This window comes from Lissotriton helveticus, chromosome 2_1 (genome assembly GCF_964261635.1).
Source record: "Lissotriton helveticus chromosome 2_1, aLisHel1.1, whole genome shotgun sequence".
NCBI classification, from domain to species: domain Eukaryota; kingdom Metazoa; phylum Chordata; class Amphibia; order Caudata; family Salamandridae; genus Lissotriton; species Lissotriton helveticus.
In genome coordinates, this window is record NC_136059.1 from 1,676,186,491 (window position 1) to 1,676,203,720 (window position 17,230).

General features: G+C 46.0%; 1 protein-coding gene across 1 annotated transcript in view; it reads left to right on the forward strand.

Annotated features, from left to right (window-relative positions):
* LOC144818836 (uncharacterized) overlaps nt 1-17,230 on the forward strand; it is a 1,999,126-nt gene that overhangs the window by 196,689 nt on the left and 1,785,207 nt on the right. Inside the window, 2 exon segments of the mRNA XM_078676624.1 lie at nt 2,812-2,941; nt 3,414-3,539. Coding sequence (XP_078532750.1) covers nt 2,812-2,941; nt 3,414-3,539 — 256 coding nt within the window.

Below are 17,230 nucleotides of genomic sequence, written 5' to 3' on the forward strand. Positions count from 1 at the left end.
TCCAAAGCCTATTAGTACTGTACTTACCTGCTAGTAATTTCGCATTCCACTTTTAGAGTATATGGTTTTTCGTGCCCCTCGGGCATTTGTATATACTGTGCTAACTTAAGTATTTTCGTAAGAGTTTTGTTGTGTGCCTAGCACCCTGTCCTCATAAAGAGTACAGGGTTGTTGTGATTCTAATAAATACACTGTTTATTTTCATAACACTTGTGTGGTGTCCTTTCACTGGGTGTTCAAGGGGTAATGTGATGGTAAAACAGCTGGCTTAACACGCCCTCTAGAGTCTTAGCCTTAGACTGCTCGTATCCATGCTACTAGGATAGCTGGTCTATAAGGTTGACTTACAACCAATCATCAATACGGGTTGTTTGGACTGATATATAGTGATCACTAGAATAGTGAGCACTGCACATCAGGCCAACTTCTCACATATATATATATATGTATGTATGTATGTATGTATGTATGTATGTGTGTGTATATATATATATATATATATATATATATATATATATATATATATATATGTATGTGTATATGTATGTATGTATGTGTATATGTATGTATGTGTGTGTATATATATATATATATATATATATATATATATATATCAAACAACAAAAAGTTCACGCGGCACACTTCTTGGCAGGTAAATCACAGTTTTAATCACTCAGGTCTTCAGCAAAACTCCTACGCGTTTCGAACAAACGTTCTTGGTCACGGCAGTGTTCTACAATTAGTCCTTCTTTCATTTTACATTTTATGCTTTCACCTTGTATCTCATGGCGGTGATGCATTATGGGCTATGTAGTTTTATTTACAGTTTGGTAACCTTTTCTTTTTATTTTTAACTTTATTTTCAGTTAATATGAGTTGGAAGTAATCTAAGGATCAGACATCCCTGAGATCGCAGCACATAAAGTGCAAACGATATTAAAAACACAAAAGTGCATAATAATACGTAATAAATATCCTACTAAAGGACAAATACGTATTAGCTGGGACTGTATCCTTAGAATTCTCCCCACATAAATGCCCAACTCATATAAACTGAAAATAAAGTTAAAAATAGAAAGAAAAGGTTACCAAACTGTAAATAAAACTACATAGCCCATAATGCATCACACGCCATGAGATACAAGGTGAAAGCATAACATGTAAAATGAAAGAAGGACTAATTGTAGAACACTGCCGTGACCAAGAACGTTTGTTCGAAACGCGTAGGAGTTTTGCTGAAGACCTGAGTGATTAAAACTGTGATTTACCTGCCAAGAAGTGTGCCGCGTGAACTTTTTGTTGTTTGAAATCAATTGAGACACGCTCCCGGTCTCACAACGCGGGCACCAACAAAAGTGTTCCCTCTGTGACGGGGACAATTGAGAGGATATATATATATATATATATATATACTAGCAGCCCGTCCCGACCTTGTCCGGGTGCAATCAGGCTCTCAAACTTCCCCGCTCCTGTCCGCACTCACCTACGTCAGCCCACCGCGGGCGCCGCCGCTCCTCAGCCTCAAACTTTACCTTCCTCAGCCTTCCAAAGTTAACCGCCACCTTCAGGGCCCCAATCAGCCGCACACGGTCCGCTCCAGTCCGCCAAAGTTTACCGCTCCTCCCCGCGCTTCACCTTCCTCAGCCCGCTGCATTCCGCTAAAGTTCACCGCTCCTCCCCGCGCTTCACGTACCTCAGCCCGCTCCAGTCCGCCAAAGTTCACGGTTCACCGCTCCTCCCCGCGCTCCTGATGATGTCAGCACGCACGTCGTTGGCGCACATGGCCGGCGCTACTTCCAAGGGACTACTTTTTTTTTAACGTTTATTTTTAAAGAACATATATTTTTTTGTGGTATATAGCCTATGTCCATCTGCACACCCTGACAATTACAACGATGTATCGGGTGTGTGGATTGGCGCTGTGGTTCCCGAGTTTACCCGCCTCAAAGGTTCGAAGTTCTTCCTTTATAATAGTAGTATAGTGATATATATATATATATATATATATATCTTCACACGCCGGTTCCTGGTTTCCCAGCCCTTCGAGCGCTCAATGTGGGTGCGTTACCCTATAGCAGCAGAAAGAACGGGCTGGTTGTAAGTGGGGGACCCGAGGCTACTTTAGTCCAGCATTTTCCGCGAGCCTACTGCTGCAACCAGGTATTTTACCATCAAGCGGCATTGTGGGAGCTGCAGTCCGGCATTGAACTGTGGTGACACAATCCCAGCATATAGATTGCAGGTGAGCCCTTGATCACATGACAGGAGGGGCGTATTTTAGGAACTTTGCAGAATGCTCGCAATAGAAACTGAGGCATTGAAGAAGGCACACAGCCGAAACCGGTCTGCCGTTTGTTCTTTAATAAAGCAGCTGAAACCCTCCCCTGGTGTCCTCTGTTCCTCTCAGCAAGGAGGGGTGTTTGTGGTATATATATATATATATATATATATATATATATATATATATATATATATATATATATATATATATATATATATATATATATATATAACTGAGCACCGCAAAATCTGGTCCGTGCATTGTATTCCTGGCGCATGCTGTGGCAAGCCGTAATCGTGCTGGAAATCTTTGGTTTGGAATATATATGTGTGTGTATATATATCTTAAATGTAATTTGAACTATATATGTGTTTTGTGTGTGTGTATATGTGTATATATATATATGTGTATATGTATATAAAATACTGCTTGTCCTTCTTGGAGTTGTATTTGAACTGTTGAGATACTTAGTTGTCTTGAAACATGATGGGATACATCCTAACTATTGAATTTGATATATCTTTCTTCAGAGGGTTTATTAATTACAGAGACAGTAAGCTGACAAGAATTCTCCAAAATTCCTTGGGTGGCAATGCAAAAACTGTCATAATCTGCACAGTAACACCTGTGTCCTTTGATGAAACTCTTAGTACTCTCCAGGTAAGACAAAGTTACATATGAGCACTTAACGCAAGTAGGCTTAAATGCCTGCATTTATGATTTAGTTCTTTTGCTTTGTATGGTGATTTCTAATTGAAGCCATCTCAATGTGCATTATCCTTCGCTTTAAAGAATCATATTTTTACTTTGCAGTTTATTTGCTGGAGAGGCAGTTTTTTGGAATAGCTTAATATTTAATAATTTTCTTTCACTGGTGTGCAACTCTGGCTATTAACAACGGTAGCCCAGCAAGTCTGTACTCTCTGTAATACTACTGTGTGGAATATTGATTTGCATATTATGAACATAGTGGTATTGTTGAAACCTGGGCTCAGGAGCACAGGAATTGAAGAAGTTGTATTTCTTCAATAGGCTTGTATGAGCCAGTTTTGAAGTAAATACTTTACCATCTCGTAAAGTATCTTTGCATCTATGGTACTAATCTAAACTAATTAAAATTATGTTGTTGTAGTTTGCCAGTACTGCCAAGAACATGAAGAATACTCCTCATGTTAATGAGGTATTGGATGATGAAGCTCTTTTGAAGAGGTATCGAAAGGAAATTTTGGACTTAAAGAAGCAATTAGAGGCGCTGGAGGTATGTAAAAATTAGAGCTAAAAGGAGAAATTGAGGGAAAGGTACTAGATGAAAATCAGTTGTATTTCCTTAACTAGAGAATTAAGGCAAGCACGTTCTCCCTATTAAGAAAACTTCCTTTTTAAAATTGGTGAACTGCTCATAAAGTTATGTTTTATATTTGTATTTGCTTAAGAGAAACTGTCTCACATGTATAACACTTAGAATATATTTAGAGCTGAAGTAGGACATGCTTTTGCAAGTTATTGTACTACCTGCATTTTCAAATTGCTTACATATTGATCCTCTGTATGTTCACCTCAATTCGACATGAAACCCAGAAGCCCCGTTTGATAAAAAACATACAATGTAATTGTGTATTTTATTATCAATAGTTTGTATAAAAACAGGTTTTACATCAGAGTGAGTACTACCTAGTAGGTCGAGGTCTCATTCTGATGCAGTAATGATTTTCCTGGCTCCATTGAGCACAAGGCCTCAGTTGTCGAAGTGCAAATTTTGTCCTGGTTGTGGCACGTATGCTAGGTGAATTTGAGGGAGAATGTTATCAGGATTGGAGATGAGCGCCTTTATCAGCTGACCTTGGAGTTTTTAGTTTACTGTTCTCTCTAATACATTATATATTTGGCGTAAAGATAAATGTAACAATTAGTAGAATAGGTAACATCTTAGGAAAAGTGCAATTTGGGAAGCTCAGTGACTAATCAGAGATGTGGAATTCCTATAGCCTGATGCCTAGGACCTATTGGTTGGGGTCAAGGGCCAAAAGTTTTCAAGTGTATTTTGTCCTTGGGAGAAGTAGGCCCAAACGCCTGCAGCACAAACCCTTTGGCTGCCAGTTTGCAGTGCCACATTATGGATCAGGGTAGGGCACTGTCTGCAGTTTAGGTAATATTTTTGTCCACATGTTAATGCTCTTCAAACTTGTATTTATGGTTCATTCATTGAAAGCCTTTATTAGGATGAGCCCTCTAAGTAAATGTTGTAAGCTCTGACTGCACTACTGACGGTGATTCCAGTATAAAAATGTGTACACACGTTCTCAATGTTTAGCAATATGAGGCTATGTATAATGCTCCCAGAATGCTCCCTGTTTTGATGCAAATATTTGCAGAAGCTCGAAATCAAGATTTTTTTTAATACATTTTTTATTGAGCCAAGCATTAGGTACACAAGATACATAATATACTTCATCATCATCATCATAAAACTTTATTCGGTTTTCCAGTGTGCATACCATAAAAGTCACAGTATATATACACATCTCCTAAAAGAAGTACATTAAAAAAAGTTTACAGTTCATAGCCATAGAGCAAGAAAAATTACGAATACAATATGGCAGGTACTGTAAATATATTTCTGTGCTTAAAATAGAGAACACATAAGAGACATACATTAAAACTGAGTTCCTACCACCCTAAAATACCTACTATTCCAGGCAAGCCCTGGTTCTCACCAACAATTTCAAATAGACTACAATAAAAATGATAGTCTGGTCTCCACAGCTGCAAATACAGAAGTGCTGGGCAAACCTGGTTAAATTTGAGCCTCTTTAAAAGGGGAAGTAAAAAATGTCTCCGAGGTACTTCGTAGAATTTGCAGAGGAACATGAAATGTAGCAGATCCTGTGGAGACAGGTTGTTGCAGCCACAGGGTGCCAACACCTGTCCTCTGCTACCCCCTTTCGGAACGGCAGTTAAAAGATGGAAAACATCGAGGCGAAACCTGGACAGTAAAAACCGCTCATAGGTGGTCCGTGTTCCCAAAAGGTATGGCTCGGTCAGTGAATGGGATTTTAGGGTCAAAAATTTACGGACGCTTGGTTTGCGTAATTCCTGTTCATCTCTTTCTAGCTTCCTGACGCAAAGAAATGCTTTTTGACCAATTCCACCTCCTTTTTAGGTCTTGCCTATGTAGCGCGCATGCGCTGCATAGGAAAGAGACCTCTTGAGATCGCTTCAGCTTTCCAGGCAAAAACGTGCACGCTTTGCATTGCTTTCAATGCATTGCGTGCACGTTTTGTCAATTTCCTTGCAGGAGCGCGCAGCGCCATATGGTGGCGCCATATGGTTGCACGCTACCGCAAGGGAATCTCGCAGGCCCCCCTCCCCCTGCTGCTGCGGGAGCTTGTTTTAAGGAACAAACATCGTGATGATTATGGCGAAGTTCCAGCAGAGTGAAGCGACAGCACAAGCACAGCGAAATTCATCGGAGCTTATCCGACTACTGGCATACTGTACAGTAGAAATAGAAAGGGTGGTACAAGTACACTCTGGTGGCCATGTTGGTATAGTCCATTCCTTTGCGTCTGTGTTTGTTTGCTTTTCACCTTAGTCACAGCCGCACACGCTGTTTAATGACAAAAAAGCACATTGACAAAGGCAGCTGGCATTGTCTGTTCTAAGATGAAAGAACTCACTTACTTCTATTAGTCCACGGTTTATATTTATTGGACTCACCAACAAGAAAACAAAAAAGGGGTCCTTCCTTGTACTACAATATACGCTGACGTCATATATGCGCTGGAGGACTCTTTCGATGCCCTGCTCTATTGGCATTAGACTACCCATTTACTGGGGGCGTGGCTGACTGCCAAGCATGGCGGACGCATTGTAGGCGAGCTCCTGCCTGGAGCGCATAAAATCCTGAAAAAGCGTTACTATTTATACTTGCTGTGCCGCCGGGGGATAGTGTGAGGAGGCGCTCCTATTCAGACTGCTCCGGTGACGAGAATATTCGTGTGACCGGACCGGCTGCGGTGCATCGCTGCCGGACCCAGACGTGGGAGACGGAGATGAGTTGGGCTGTGATCGCCACTATACGTTGCTTCGGGAGTGACTTGGCAGTTGTGAAGACCTGACTGCGGCGCTTGGACGACGGAGGTAGGAGAGGGACCCCTGGACCTAATAGGAGATGGTGGACGTCTGCCTTCACCCTGTAGTCGAGATAGGACGGCCGCCATACTGCCTGCTGCCCGAAATCGCAAGACTATGCGAGTCCGGGGATCCATCTGCGGCCTCCACTTGCGGCGAGGGCGCCTTGAGAGTGTGATTGACGGCCCCGCGGCGATATCCGGTCTTCTGTGGCCCCCTGGCTGGGTCTTTTGAAGTAGCCTGCTCTGCTGGTTGCCCCCGCTTGGAGAGGGTTGCTGGATGCACCCCCCCTCCCTCCGGGGGATCAGTTCTGTTCTACGGGCCGCGACTCTTTTGTTAACGGGCCTGCCTTTCGCCATCATTGCCCCTGGAGGCGCCCTGACCTGGATCCTCACAGCTGGACACTGACCCCATAGTGTGGTGGGTGCCGCTTCCTTCTTTCTGGATTTCCTATGGGGTGCCATGCCAGTCTCCCTTCCATCCGAGCGCGTGGACGAGCAGGTAGGCCCTGATTGTGACCAGGCCCGATACCTCTGTTGCTCCAGCCTTATTGCGAACAGGGCACACTCGCCCACCCATATTGGAGTCCTGCTCTGCACAGATGGTCCGACTGGTGGATTGGCCCTTGAGAGAGACGTCTCCCCCCCCCCTATTGCTGCCTCCCAGTGGTGTCTGTTTGACGGTACAATGGGTAAAGTGGGACGTGTAAAAACGAAGTTGCCCGAATCTGATTACGCACACCAACCCCATGATGGTCTGATGGGTTCGGGAGACGCTGCGAGTTTGGGCTATGTGCCCCCGACTGGGGAAGCTACTCTGGTGGACAAACCGGACAAGTTGGATGTTATATTACAGTAAATACAAGACACTCGCAGGGCGCTGTAGTCGCAGATCGGGCCGCTATCCACGAGCCTGAACTTATTACGGGCTGACCACGCAAAGACAGCGGACACGGTCAAGGATCACGGGGTCGCTCTTGCGGAAGTAGTACCCAAACAGAAACAGGCGGACGCAGGTATCAAGCTGCTCCAAACGCAGGTGACCTCCTTGATGAACAGAGTGAAGGATGCGGAAGGCAGAGCGTGCAGAAACAATGTGCGCGTAATTGGCCTTCCGGAAAGATGCGAGTAACCGGACGCAGTCATGTTCATGGAGCAGTGGTTTAGGGATAATATTACGACAGAGGGCCTCTCCCAGCAGTATTTCATTGAAAGGGCGCACAGGATCCCGACTGGTCGCCTGAAGCCTGGAGCCCCCCCCCCCCCCGAGACCTCTTATAGTAAAATTTTTGAACTTTCGCGACCGCGACGTTATACTTCAGAAGGCCAGAACTGCCGCACCGATCAATTTTGAAAACGCCTGGATTTCGCTGTTCCCTGACTACACTGTGATGGTGCAGAAACAACGTGCTTCCTTCTTGGCTGTTAAACGGCGCCTCCGGGACTTACAACTTCAATATGCACTCCTATTACCGGCCCGCCTCAAGATCATTCACGACCAGAAGACTTACTTTTTTGAGAGTCCTGGCGATGTCGAAGACTGGCTTGAAGTGATGGAACTTACCAACGCAGAAGAGCGGACCCTACTTATGGAGGAGCGGAAGAACTCGTCGGTGGTCTCTTCGTCCAGGCGCCGAGGCCGAAGACAGCAGAGAATCAGAGACACTGTAATAATTACTCAGCAACAGGCCCAACAGAACAAGCAGCGGGTGGTGCTGGCCACGGCAACTTTCACGAATGTGACGAGATCACCACTTCATTCGCCATCGGCCACCGAAGACACTCAAGGTTCAGACTCTGAGGGTAGCGTGGCTTTGTTTCCCTTGGCAACGCCACAGCTGATAACTAACCTGTTTGGCTGACGGACTCACTCAAGTATTGTAACTCTTGTTTATTACTCCTTTCTGTGATGTGTAGAATAGGATGCACTGCTCTCCTCCCCCGCGCGCCATGCTCCTTGTTCCTTTTAGACTATATATAGGCGATCATACTATGCTCAGGGGCGGTAGTAGCTTGCTTCAACAACTGCCCATTAAGTGCTACCATAAGTAAGGCGGCGTTGCAACCCCCCATATGGCGAAGGCGTAATGTACTTTCTTTGCATATCCTGTTTGCTGTGATTATGCTTGTTGTTCCTGCAATGCAAAGTTTTCTACACTGTTGGATCGGTTAGCGGGAGTTATGGTCCGATGCTTGTTTTTGTTTGGACCTAGCATTAAGGGGGGTGGGTCTGGTCACGGTCTGGGTTTGTTTATTACTTTAAGAATGGACACCTGTCGATGTATGTTGTGCTGCTGTTCTTTGCTCTATTACATTGCCACATGCAAACACCGGGAAAGTATAAACATATCACTTGGAACGTAAGGGGTATGGGCACGGTCCGCAAGAGACACAGGATTCATGCTCAATTACAACGCCGCAAGGCACACATAGCCTATTTTCAAGAATCACACCTGATAGTAAGTGAGATAGCTTAAGAAGAAATGGAGAGGCCAAGTGTTCTCCACTGGATACTCTAACTACGCCCGGGGTGCCACGGTTTGGATCATAGCTCAAGATCAAAGAATCTACAAGCAGGGTAGATATGTGTTTATAAAAGGGTCTTTGGATGGCCAATTGGTGGTGTTAGGTACTTTTTATGCCCCCAACTACAAACAGGATCAATTCTGGCCCATACTAAGTGGGGCCCTTGCTGGTTGGGAGGGGTGCCCATGGCTCCTGGGAGGAGACTGTAATGTAGTCATGGATGTGGCGCTAGATAGATCACACCCCCCACTGCAGGGCACCTCTGTCTTGAGACAGGCAGACTCATTCACTAATTGGCTGTTAGGCTGGGACCTGAGGGACGTGTGGCGCTTAGGACATCCTTTTGACAGGGAGTACTCATATTACTCTGGAATGCACGGCCTACATACAAGGATTGACAGATTTCTTTACACGGGTAGTGTAGTCAAACAGGTGTTAGATTCCACTTATTTACCATAGACACTTTCAGACCATAACCCCTTGGAAACTACCATCACATGGGGCAGGATTCCTACACCGATTCCCACATGGTGGCTATGGCCGCAACTATTGGAAGGCCAGGTCTTCCGGAGTACCCTTTCCGATACGATAGCTCACTACTTTGCAGAAAACAGCCATACGGCGTGTAATGCATTAATCGAATGGGACACATTCAAGGTGGTAGTGCGGGGTAGGGCCATAGGTACAACGGTAGGGGTACGCCAAGAACTTCACAAGTCGCTAGTGCAGGTGGAAAACAGTATGGGCGAGCTAGAAAAGGCTGTAATTGTGGATGAGACGAAGAAAGAGCCATTGCAGGAAGCACATATACAGCATGCGGAACTGCTGGAGTCAATGAGAGTGATTGATCATATGGTATAAATACAACGTATACATGGTGAGTCAGAGCAGGAGCCTTGCTGGCTAGGATATTACGAGATGCCCCCCCGCCTGTGGCTATACCCCGTATTCTGTCTAGCACAGGCGACATGCTTACTACGCAGGAGGACGTTAACTCTGCGTTCCGTGATTATGCCACCTTGTATGGCCCTCCAGTAGGCCAGACTGACTCCGATAGATGGGTATTTATCGGACTTGATATACCAGACGATACCGGAAGCACTCCGCAAGGGTCTGATCGGTCACATTGCAATGCATGAGATTAAACAGGCTCTAAAGGATCTACCTCGCAACAAAACTCCTGGTATTGACGGCCTGCCTGTAGAGTTCTATGAAACGTATGCGGAGTTGCTGGTGCCGTAACTGAGTTTATATAAAGAAATATGGGACAGGCGCTCCCTACCCCAAACATCTGCACAGGCAGTGGTCATTGCACTTCCAAAACCGGGCAGGGACCACACTAATATGGCGAACTACCGTCCGTTGTCATTATAGACCACAGAATACAAGATTCTGAGTAAGATACTCGCTAACCGACTAGTCCCGCACTTCTCAAAATTGATTCACAGTGACCAAACTGGATTCTTACCAGCTCGAAGTACATTCCTTAACATTCGGAAATGACACTATCTATTGACCGAAGCCCCGAAGACCTACCCGCTCGCCGGTTGTGTGTCCCTGGACTTACGCCAGGCCTTTGACTCCATTCAGGGGGGTACATGCTTCGTGCATTGGAGAAATTTGGCATTCCGATGGAATATATTGAATGGGTGAAGATACTGTACGAGGCGCCAACGGCGCGGACTAGGTCCGGGGGCCACATCTCGGCGGCGCATACTATACACAAAGGCACTCGTCAGGGTTGCCCGTTGTCCCCCCTTCTCTTTATATTGGCGCTCGAACCCTTGGCTATACGGCTGCACCGTGATTTTGCAGATTTGGGGATCCGTTTGGGTCACACCACACACCTATTCTCGGCCTACGATGATGATATTGTAATATATTTATCAGACCTCCACGCCCCGCTGGCTCCACTGTTTGAAGCGTTTCGCGACTTTGAGGGCGTATCTGGGCTAGCTTTAAACACGTCCAAGACGCATGCCTTTTTCTTTATGGAGGGGGCGAATGTTGAGGAACTAGACATTGGGGGCACTACAATTCAGGTTACGCCCACGTCGTTCCGCTATTTAGGCATCCAAATTTATCAGACTGCAGCGGATATGCTAGACTGGAATCTGAATAAGGCTGTCAGGGCGCTGAGGTCTAGCATCGCGTTCTGGACGACGTTACCCCTCTCCGTCCCCGGCAGGGCTGCAATAGCGAAAATGGTTATGCTGCCTCGCTTGCTCTACTATTTTACAAACCTTCCTATACTGATACCACAGAGTACTTTTGCATTGATTGATACGTTATTGACCGATCTTATCTGGGGTACGGGTAGAAGGCGCATTAGCCTTAAAAAACTTCATATCTGCTCTACTGCCGGCGGCTTGGGAGTGCCGGATTTCCGTGCATACTATTATGCCTGTCAGCTGCAGTGGTTGTCCTACTGGACAGCAGGACGTAACCTGCATGAAATAGATTACACATTAGAAGATATAGACAGAGGCAGATTGAACGCTCTTCTGCTTCCGGGGAGTAGTATCTCTGATATCCTCCCCTCTCTGCTACAGACAGCCCTACGATGCTGGAAGGCGGCACTGAGATACACTCGTTTGGGTGGCGGATATTCCGGAAATATTCCGCTGTTGGGGATTCCACTGGCTACTGGCAGGCTAACGAAGCGTATCCTATCCCCTTGGCTGGAGGTAGGTGTGAGGACACTTGCTGATTTGTTTGGGGACGGGACACTTATGGATCATGATACTTTTGTGCAATGCACTGGCGCTCCGACTTCTATGTTTCTTACACACATGGCACTGACCAGATTTGTAAAGAAAACCTGGGCCCCGCGGGGTATATCCCCCCCTGATAATGATTTGATAAAAATGTTGTACTACATGGGAAGAGGGAGACACTTGGTAAAGTAGTTGTATAATGGAATTAGGGCGCACACACGGCTCACCCTCCACATATTGAAGACCCAATGGGAGGAGGACTTGGGGAAGGACCTCTTGGATAGGGAATGGGCGATAGCACTGGAACACCCCCAAAAAATCCCAAGGAATGCTAGATTTAAGTTTATACAGACGATGATTTTACACCGCGCATATCTCACTCCTCATAGACTAGACAAGATGTTTCCCCAGACGGAGCACCACTGCCCGCGCTGTTTGCTAAGCGGGCGGGATTCCAACACATGATATGGGATTTTCCTAAACTAAGACATTATTGGGAATCGGTACGACATCTATTGGAAACCTCCACACACATTACTATCACAAACACTGGGGCGGAATGCATTCTAGGGCTACATGCCCGGAGCACCACTAACAAAGTGCAATACCGTTTTGTAAATTTGGCATGCATTATAGCCATACGGAATATAACTAGAACATGGAAATCCCGTCTCCCCCCTGAGGTACACATCTGGAGAGAGGAGGTCCGAGGGTGCTGCACTCCGTAGGGAAGAGGCAAGGGGATTTAGAAAGACACCGACCTCTCTTGAATGGGAAGTAATGCTGGAAGGTTTACGAGCACAAGCAGAAGGGACATAGGTTTCATCTAGGTTGGTACAGTACTGGGAGTTGTTGTTATGGCTATGAGATGCAATACACACCCACACTGCAGTATGTCACTGAACGTACGCTCACCCTGTTAACTTGTGGCGTTGCCCGCCCTTCTAGTAGTTCCGACTGTATATGTACAACGACATCGCTGACCGTGACCTTGCGGAGGAGGGTGGTGGGGATTTCTTCAGGGGGTTAGTTTTATCTTATTTTGTTTTTCTAGTTATTTGATCAAGACAAAAATGTTCTTTTCCTTTCATTATAGTAATATTGCAGATACACTATGCATGGTGCGGAACTGCACACTTGCCCTACCCGATAATGACGTTCATGTCGGTTTGTAACAGATTTAGCCATTATTGTGACTGCTAGGACGCCTAGACATTATACTTCTGTACCATGTTTCTTACCCACTGCATTGTTACTGATTATGCGACTTCATCAGGATTTCATTATATTGTAATGTCTTGTATTCGATCTGAAACTAATAAAACATGTTTAAAAAAAAAAAACACTACCCATTTACTAGTTGATTATGGCGATGTCCGACTTTCGCCGGTGCCAGTTTGGAAGGGTGAGAAGGCCTTGCTTGCTGCGCGAAACGCGACTCCGCAATTTCTCTGTACGTCTTGGACTCAGGCGGTCTAATGAGCAGCCTCGCGCCGCTCTTTCCGCCATTGTTTGAAAGCGGTTACTTAGTTTTCCCCGTTTGCTGCAAAGTTTTTGCAGCCGCGAATAACTCCGGGAGGATGGCACTGCACCCAGAGAAAGCGTCGGAACTGCGGCAGATTATCCACAGCCAGCTGCACAAGGCCAGTTTCTCTTAGGGATAAGAGTGGGAGATTGCTGTCAATCTCAGTTGGCCTGTCTAAAGTTTTACCCAAAAGAAATGCTTCAGAGGGTGTAACAGAAATGTAACAGGACATGAAATATGTACAAATAAACACTACCGTAGATTGGGGGTCGAAATGGGATAGTTTAAAGACTACTAGGTATACAATCCCTTAAACAATTCAAATACCAAAGAGTACACCAGTCGTCTCAAAAATGTGTAAGTGAGCTATTATGTACTGACTCTCTCAATCTAAACTACAAGTGATCAAAAAACTGGGAAAGGCATCCCTTAAGGATAGGAACCCTCACTCACCCGAGGGTGACATGCTTCATCATATGGGTCCTCCTTACCAGTGATGAAAACCTAGTCAACACTGGGAGCTACTACTTCAGGATCTTAAGGAAGAAGCTCAGAGATGTTTTCATGGGTAAGAAATAGGATGATACTGCCATATGTGAGCTGATGAGTGTAGAGAGGTATGCAGCGCTGTGTGGAGAAAGGACTAGTGAGGTTAAAACTACCTAAGTAGAGTCACAACATTGAACTTTTATTGATGTGCTCTACCTGACATGGTTAAAAGAAGAACCGCACAGTGGTATGGATGTAGAACCACTGTCACTATATGGTCAACATGTTTCAGCCTGTTGATCACTACCCGTGTATCAGCGGCTTTCTTCAGGACCAGATTGACAATGTGATAATGCTGCTGCAGTTTAGTGCAAAAATCATAATTATAAGAAGAAAGATATTATACAACACCGGTATTCCTGCTTTGCTTTGTCTGTCAGGTCATACCCAGGTATCTATAAAAAACACATGTAGCACAAGAAATATGTACATTCTAACCTATTTTAAGATGGCCGCCATGTAAAAGAAAGGAACAGACTGTTTTTTATTTTACTGGTACGGAACGCTAACCAATAGAAATGGTAAATGTGGGTTAAGTACCTTAAAAAAATGCTGGTGTGTCGAACATTGACAATGGCTTATAGCCAAAACGTGTTTGTCGGAGTGTTTTTTGGCTCATTACAAGCTTTTTGGCAAAAAATTCCCGTGAGTGTACCATTTTCCTTGTTAAAGGAATAAAATGTGAAATTCCGTCTTCACAATCAATGTGTGTGTGTGTATGTATGTGTCGGGGGGGGGGGTGTCTGGGGGAGGGGCTGTCCAAAATGCAAAATCCTCATACATTTTCCATAGTCTTCTTTAAGTAGAGCTACAGCAAAAACTGCGGGACAGAATTATACCAAATTTATTAGAAAGCTAGATCTTGGTCCACCGATTGGGCATTTTGTGATTTGGTGTAAATCCTTTCAGTAGATTTTGAGAAATGAAGGTTTAATAAAAATTGTGTATCCAGATGGTTAAGTCTGCGAGAGACTCCAATTTAAAAATTGAGCATTCTGATTGGCCCAGGGAGCTTTATTGCACTTGGGCCATCTTGCTCCTGTGGGAGTCAGACTCCCGCAGGAGTGAGCCTGCTGATTGGCTGCCAGCAAAATGAGAAAAAGGTTGCTCGCATAACTTGGGGGACTTAGTCCCCTATCCCGGAGTAAAAAATAAAAAGTAACATGAGTGGGAAGGGTAGCTTTGCCCTGACTCCACCCCCCAGGCCCTTAGGGGTATTTCTGGGGGTTGGGGGCGGGGCAGAAGAACCCTCAAGCTGTAGCCAAAAGCAACAAGCATTGGCATAGCCACTAGGTCTCGCTTTTGGGACCTTATAAGTATTTAGAGATGGCGCCTGTGCTCAAAAGCCAGATGGCGGCTGTGCGCGAGCTCGTGCCCGTAACCGCAAGCTTGTCACCAGCAAAAGCAGCACTTTGAAAACTCCACTCCTAAAAATTGCCTCGATCCTGCGGAACTCCGAAACAATAATGGTGGCTGGGCCACATTAATTATAATTCCCATGGAGCCCACCACTGAGACTGTATTTAATAAGGGGAGGGGGGTCGCTTATTCCCCCCCTCCCCAAGCCATTAAAGTCCCTGAGGAGCTCACCCCTGGGACCCACATTTCCCAAACAATTAAGGGGGGGTGGGTGTCGCGTGGCCCCCTCCCTGAGCCAAGACAGTCTCCAGAGAGCCCCCAAGGTTGAAATTGGGAATAGGGCCCCCTTAGCCTCTCAAAACCCCACTTAGCCCACTCCCCATGGGCCAGCTCACAAGCTGTGTCCTGTGGAGCGCACCCCAGAGACATATTGTTTTCCTGACCACACCGGCATAACAAGGGAAATCTGTGTTTGCTCCTGCTTGGTGGGAGCATTTTCAAAACTCCTGCCAAGCTGGAGCAAAAACAAGTTGCTCCAAGTGGGCGGGAGCTTTAAAAATTTAGTCTTTTGATCTGTTTCCCTACCTGCACTGATGCGGCAGGTAAACCAATCAAAATATTGGTCCCGCCCAGGAGGAGCAGCATTAGTAGCTGTTACCCCAGTATTGGAACTTTCATAGATTCCCATGCTTTGTATCATTCCCCGTTGTCGGAATGGGAGTCTCGGTAACAAAAATACCATAGCTGTAGGTACAAAAGACCAAGGAAAAAGGCCTAGGCCTCATTCCCTTTTGTAGCATATCACCCTCTTTGTGTAAAAGAGACCAAACTCAGGCCTCAGCCAATCAGAAGTGCCCCACCCCTTAGAACCTTCCTGAAGGAACTTCAGAGCCTTAGATTTTCTACCGCACGTTGTGCTTAGGGAGTCTCCTTTGAGCTCTGCTCACCTTCTACTTTTACAAAGGATTTGTTCAGGATTACTTCTACAAAATCTTCAACTTCACTTCAGAATTGTTGGCTGACTTCCAGAATGTCAGAAATGGAGAAGAAAAAAGCCCTTTTTAAACCTTGTTCCACCTGTGGTAAGAAAAGGCTTTTTGTGGAGGATAGGCACAAGGACTGCATTTACTGACTCTATCCTGACCACCAGGCTGCGGACTGTAAGATCTGTCGCACCTTTTCGGCCAAGACCCTCCGGGACCGTGAGGGAAGACTCTTGACATGGCTCCATAAACTGAAGACCAGGAAAGATACTGTCTCCAGTGACAGTGAGGATGCAGCATCGATGTCTTCTAGAAGGTCAGTGAAAAGGGGTAGGGGTTCCCCTTCGCCTTCTCTGGAAAGATCTTCCAAGGCCTCAAAAAAGACCCCCAGTGAGTCTGAGAGCCCAGGTCCCAGCAAATCTCCTCACCGAGGTGTAAAGGAGAGGGAAGAACCAGATTCGCCTTCTAAAGGTGAGAAGACTGTCACAGCCTTCAAAAAACCTTCATCCCAGTCTTCTGAGAGGAGTTCCAAGTCCTCGACGACGAAGATGTCGACGGCGGAAGTTCCGTCGACGAAAAAAATCAAAGGCTGCATTGATGTCATCGTCGATTCCCGTCGACAGGGGAGTCGTCGACGAAGGCTCCGTCGACAGCGGTTTCTTCACCGACGGCGACGCCGACGACTAGGACGCCTACGAAAGCGTCGCCGACGACTAAGGCAGACTAAGGTGACGACGACTGAGGTGCCAACGACGGCAGTTCCAATCTCACCGTCGACGATGGTGCCGACATCGACGATGATGTCGACGACTATGTCGACGACGACTGTCTCGTCGACGAGAGCATCGACGACGACAACTTTAACAACGACGACTGCTGGCGTGTCGACCATTTCCTCGTCGACGACCCCGATCTCGTCGACGCGTATACAACCGTCGACGACGGAACCGTCGACGATCTTATCCTCTGAAAAGAGAATTTCCATTTATGTGACACGAATCACGCCGGAGGTTACTTCTCCGAAGGCTATGTCTCCTCTACTGTCATCCATGCTTCTGCAGGAAGGAGATTCTGAGGAGGAGGACCAGGACTCATACAGCTACGCTGATAGTCCCTCCCAACTACTGGTCAAATGCCAGGACACTGACTCTGAGGGCGAC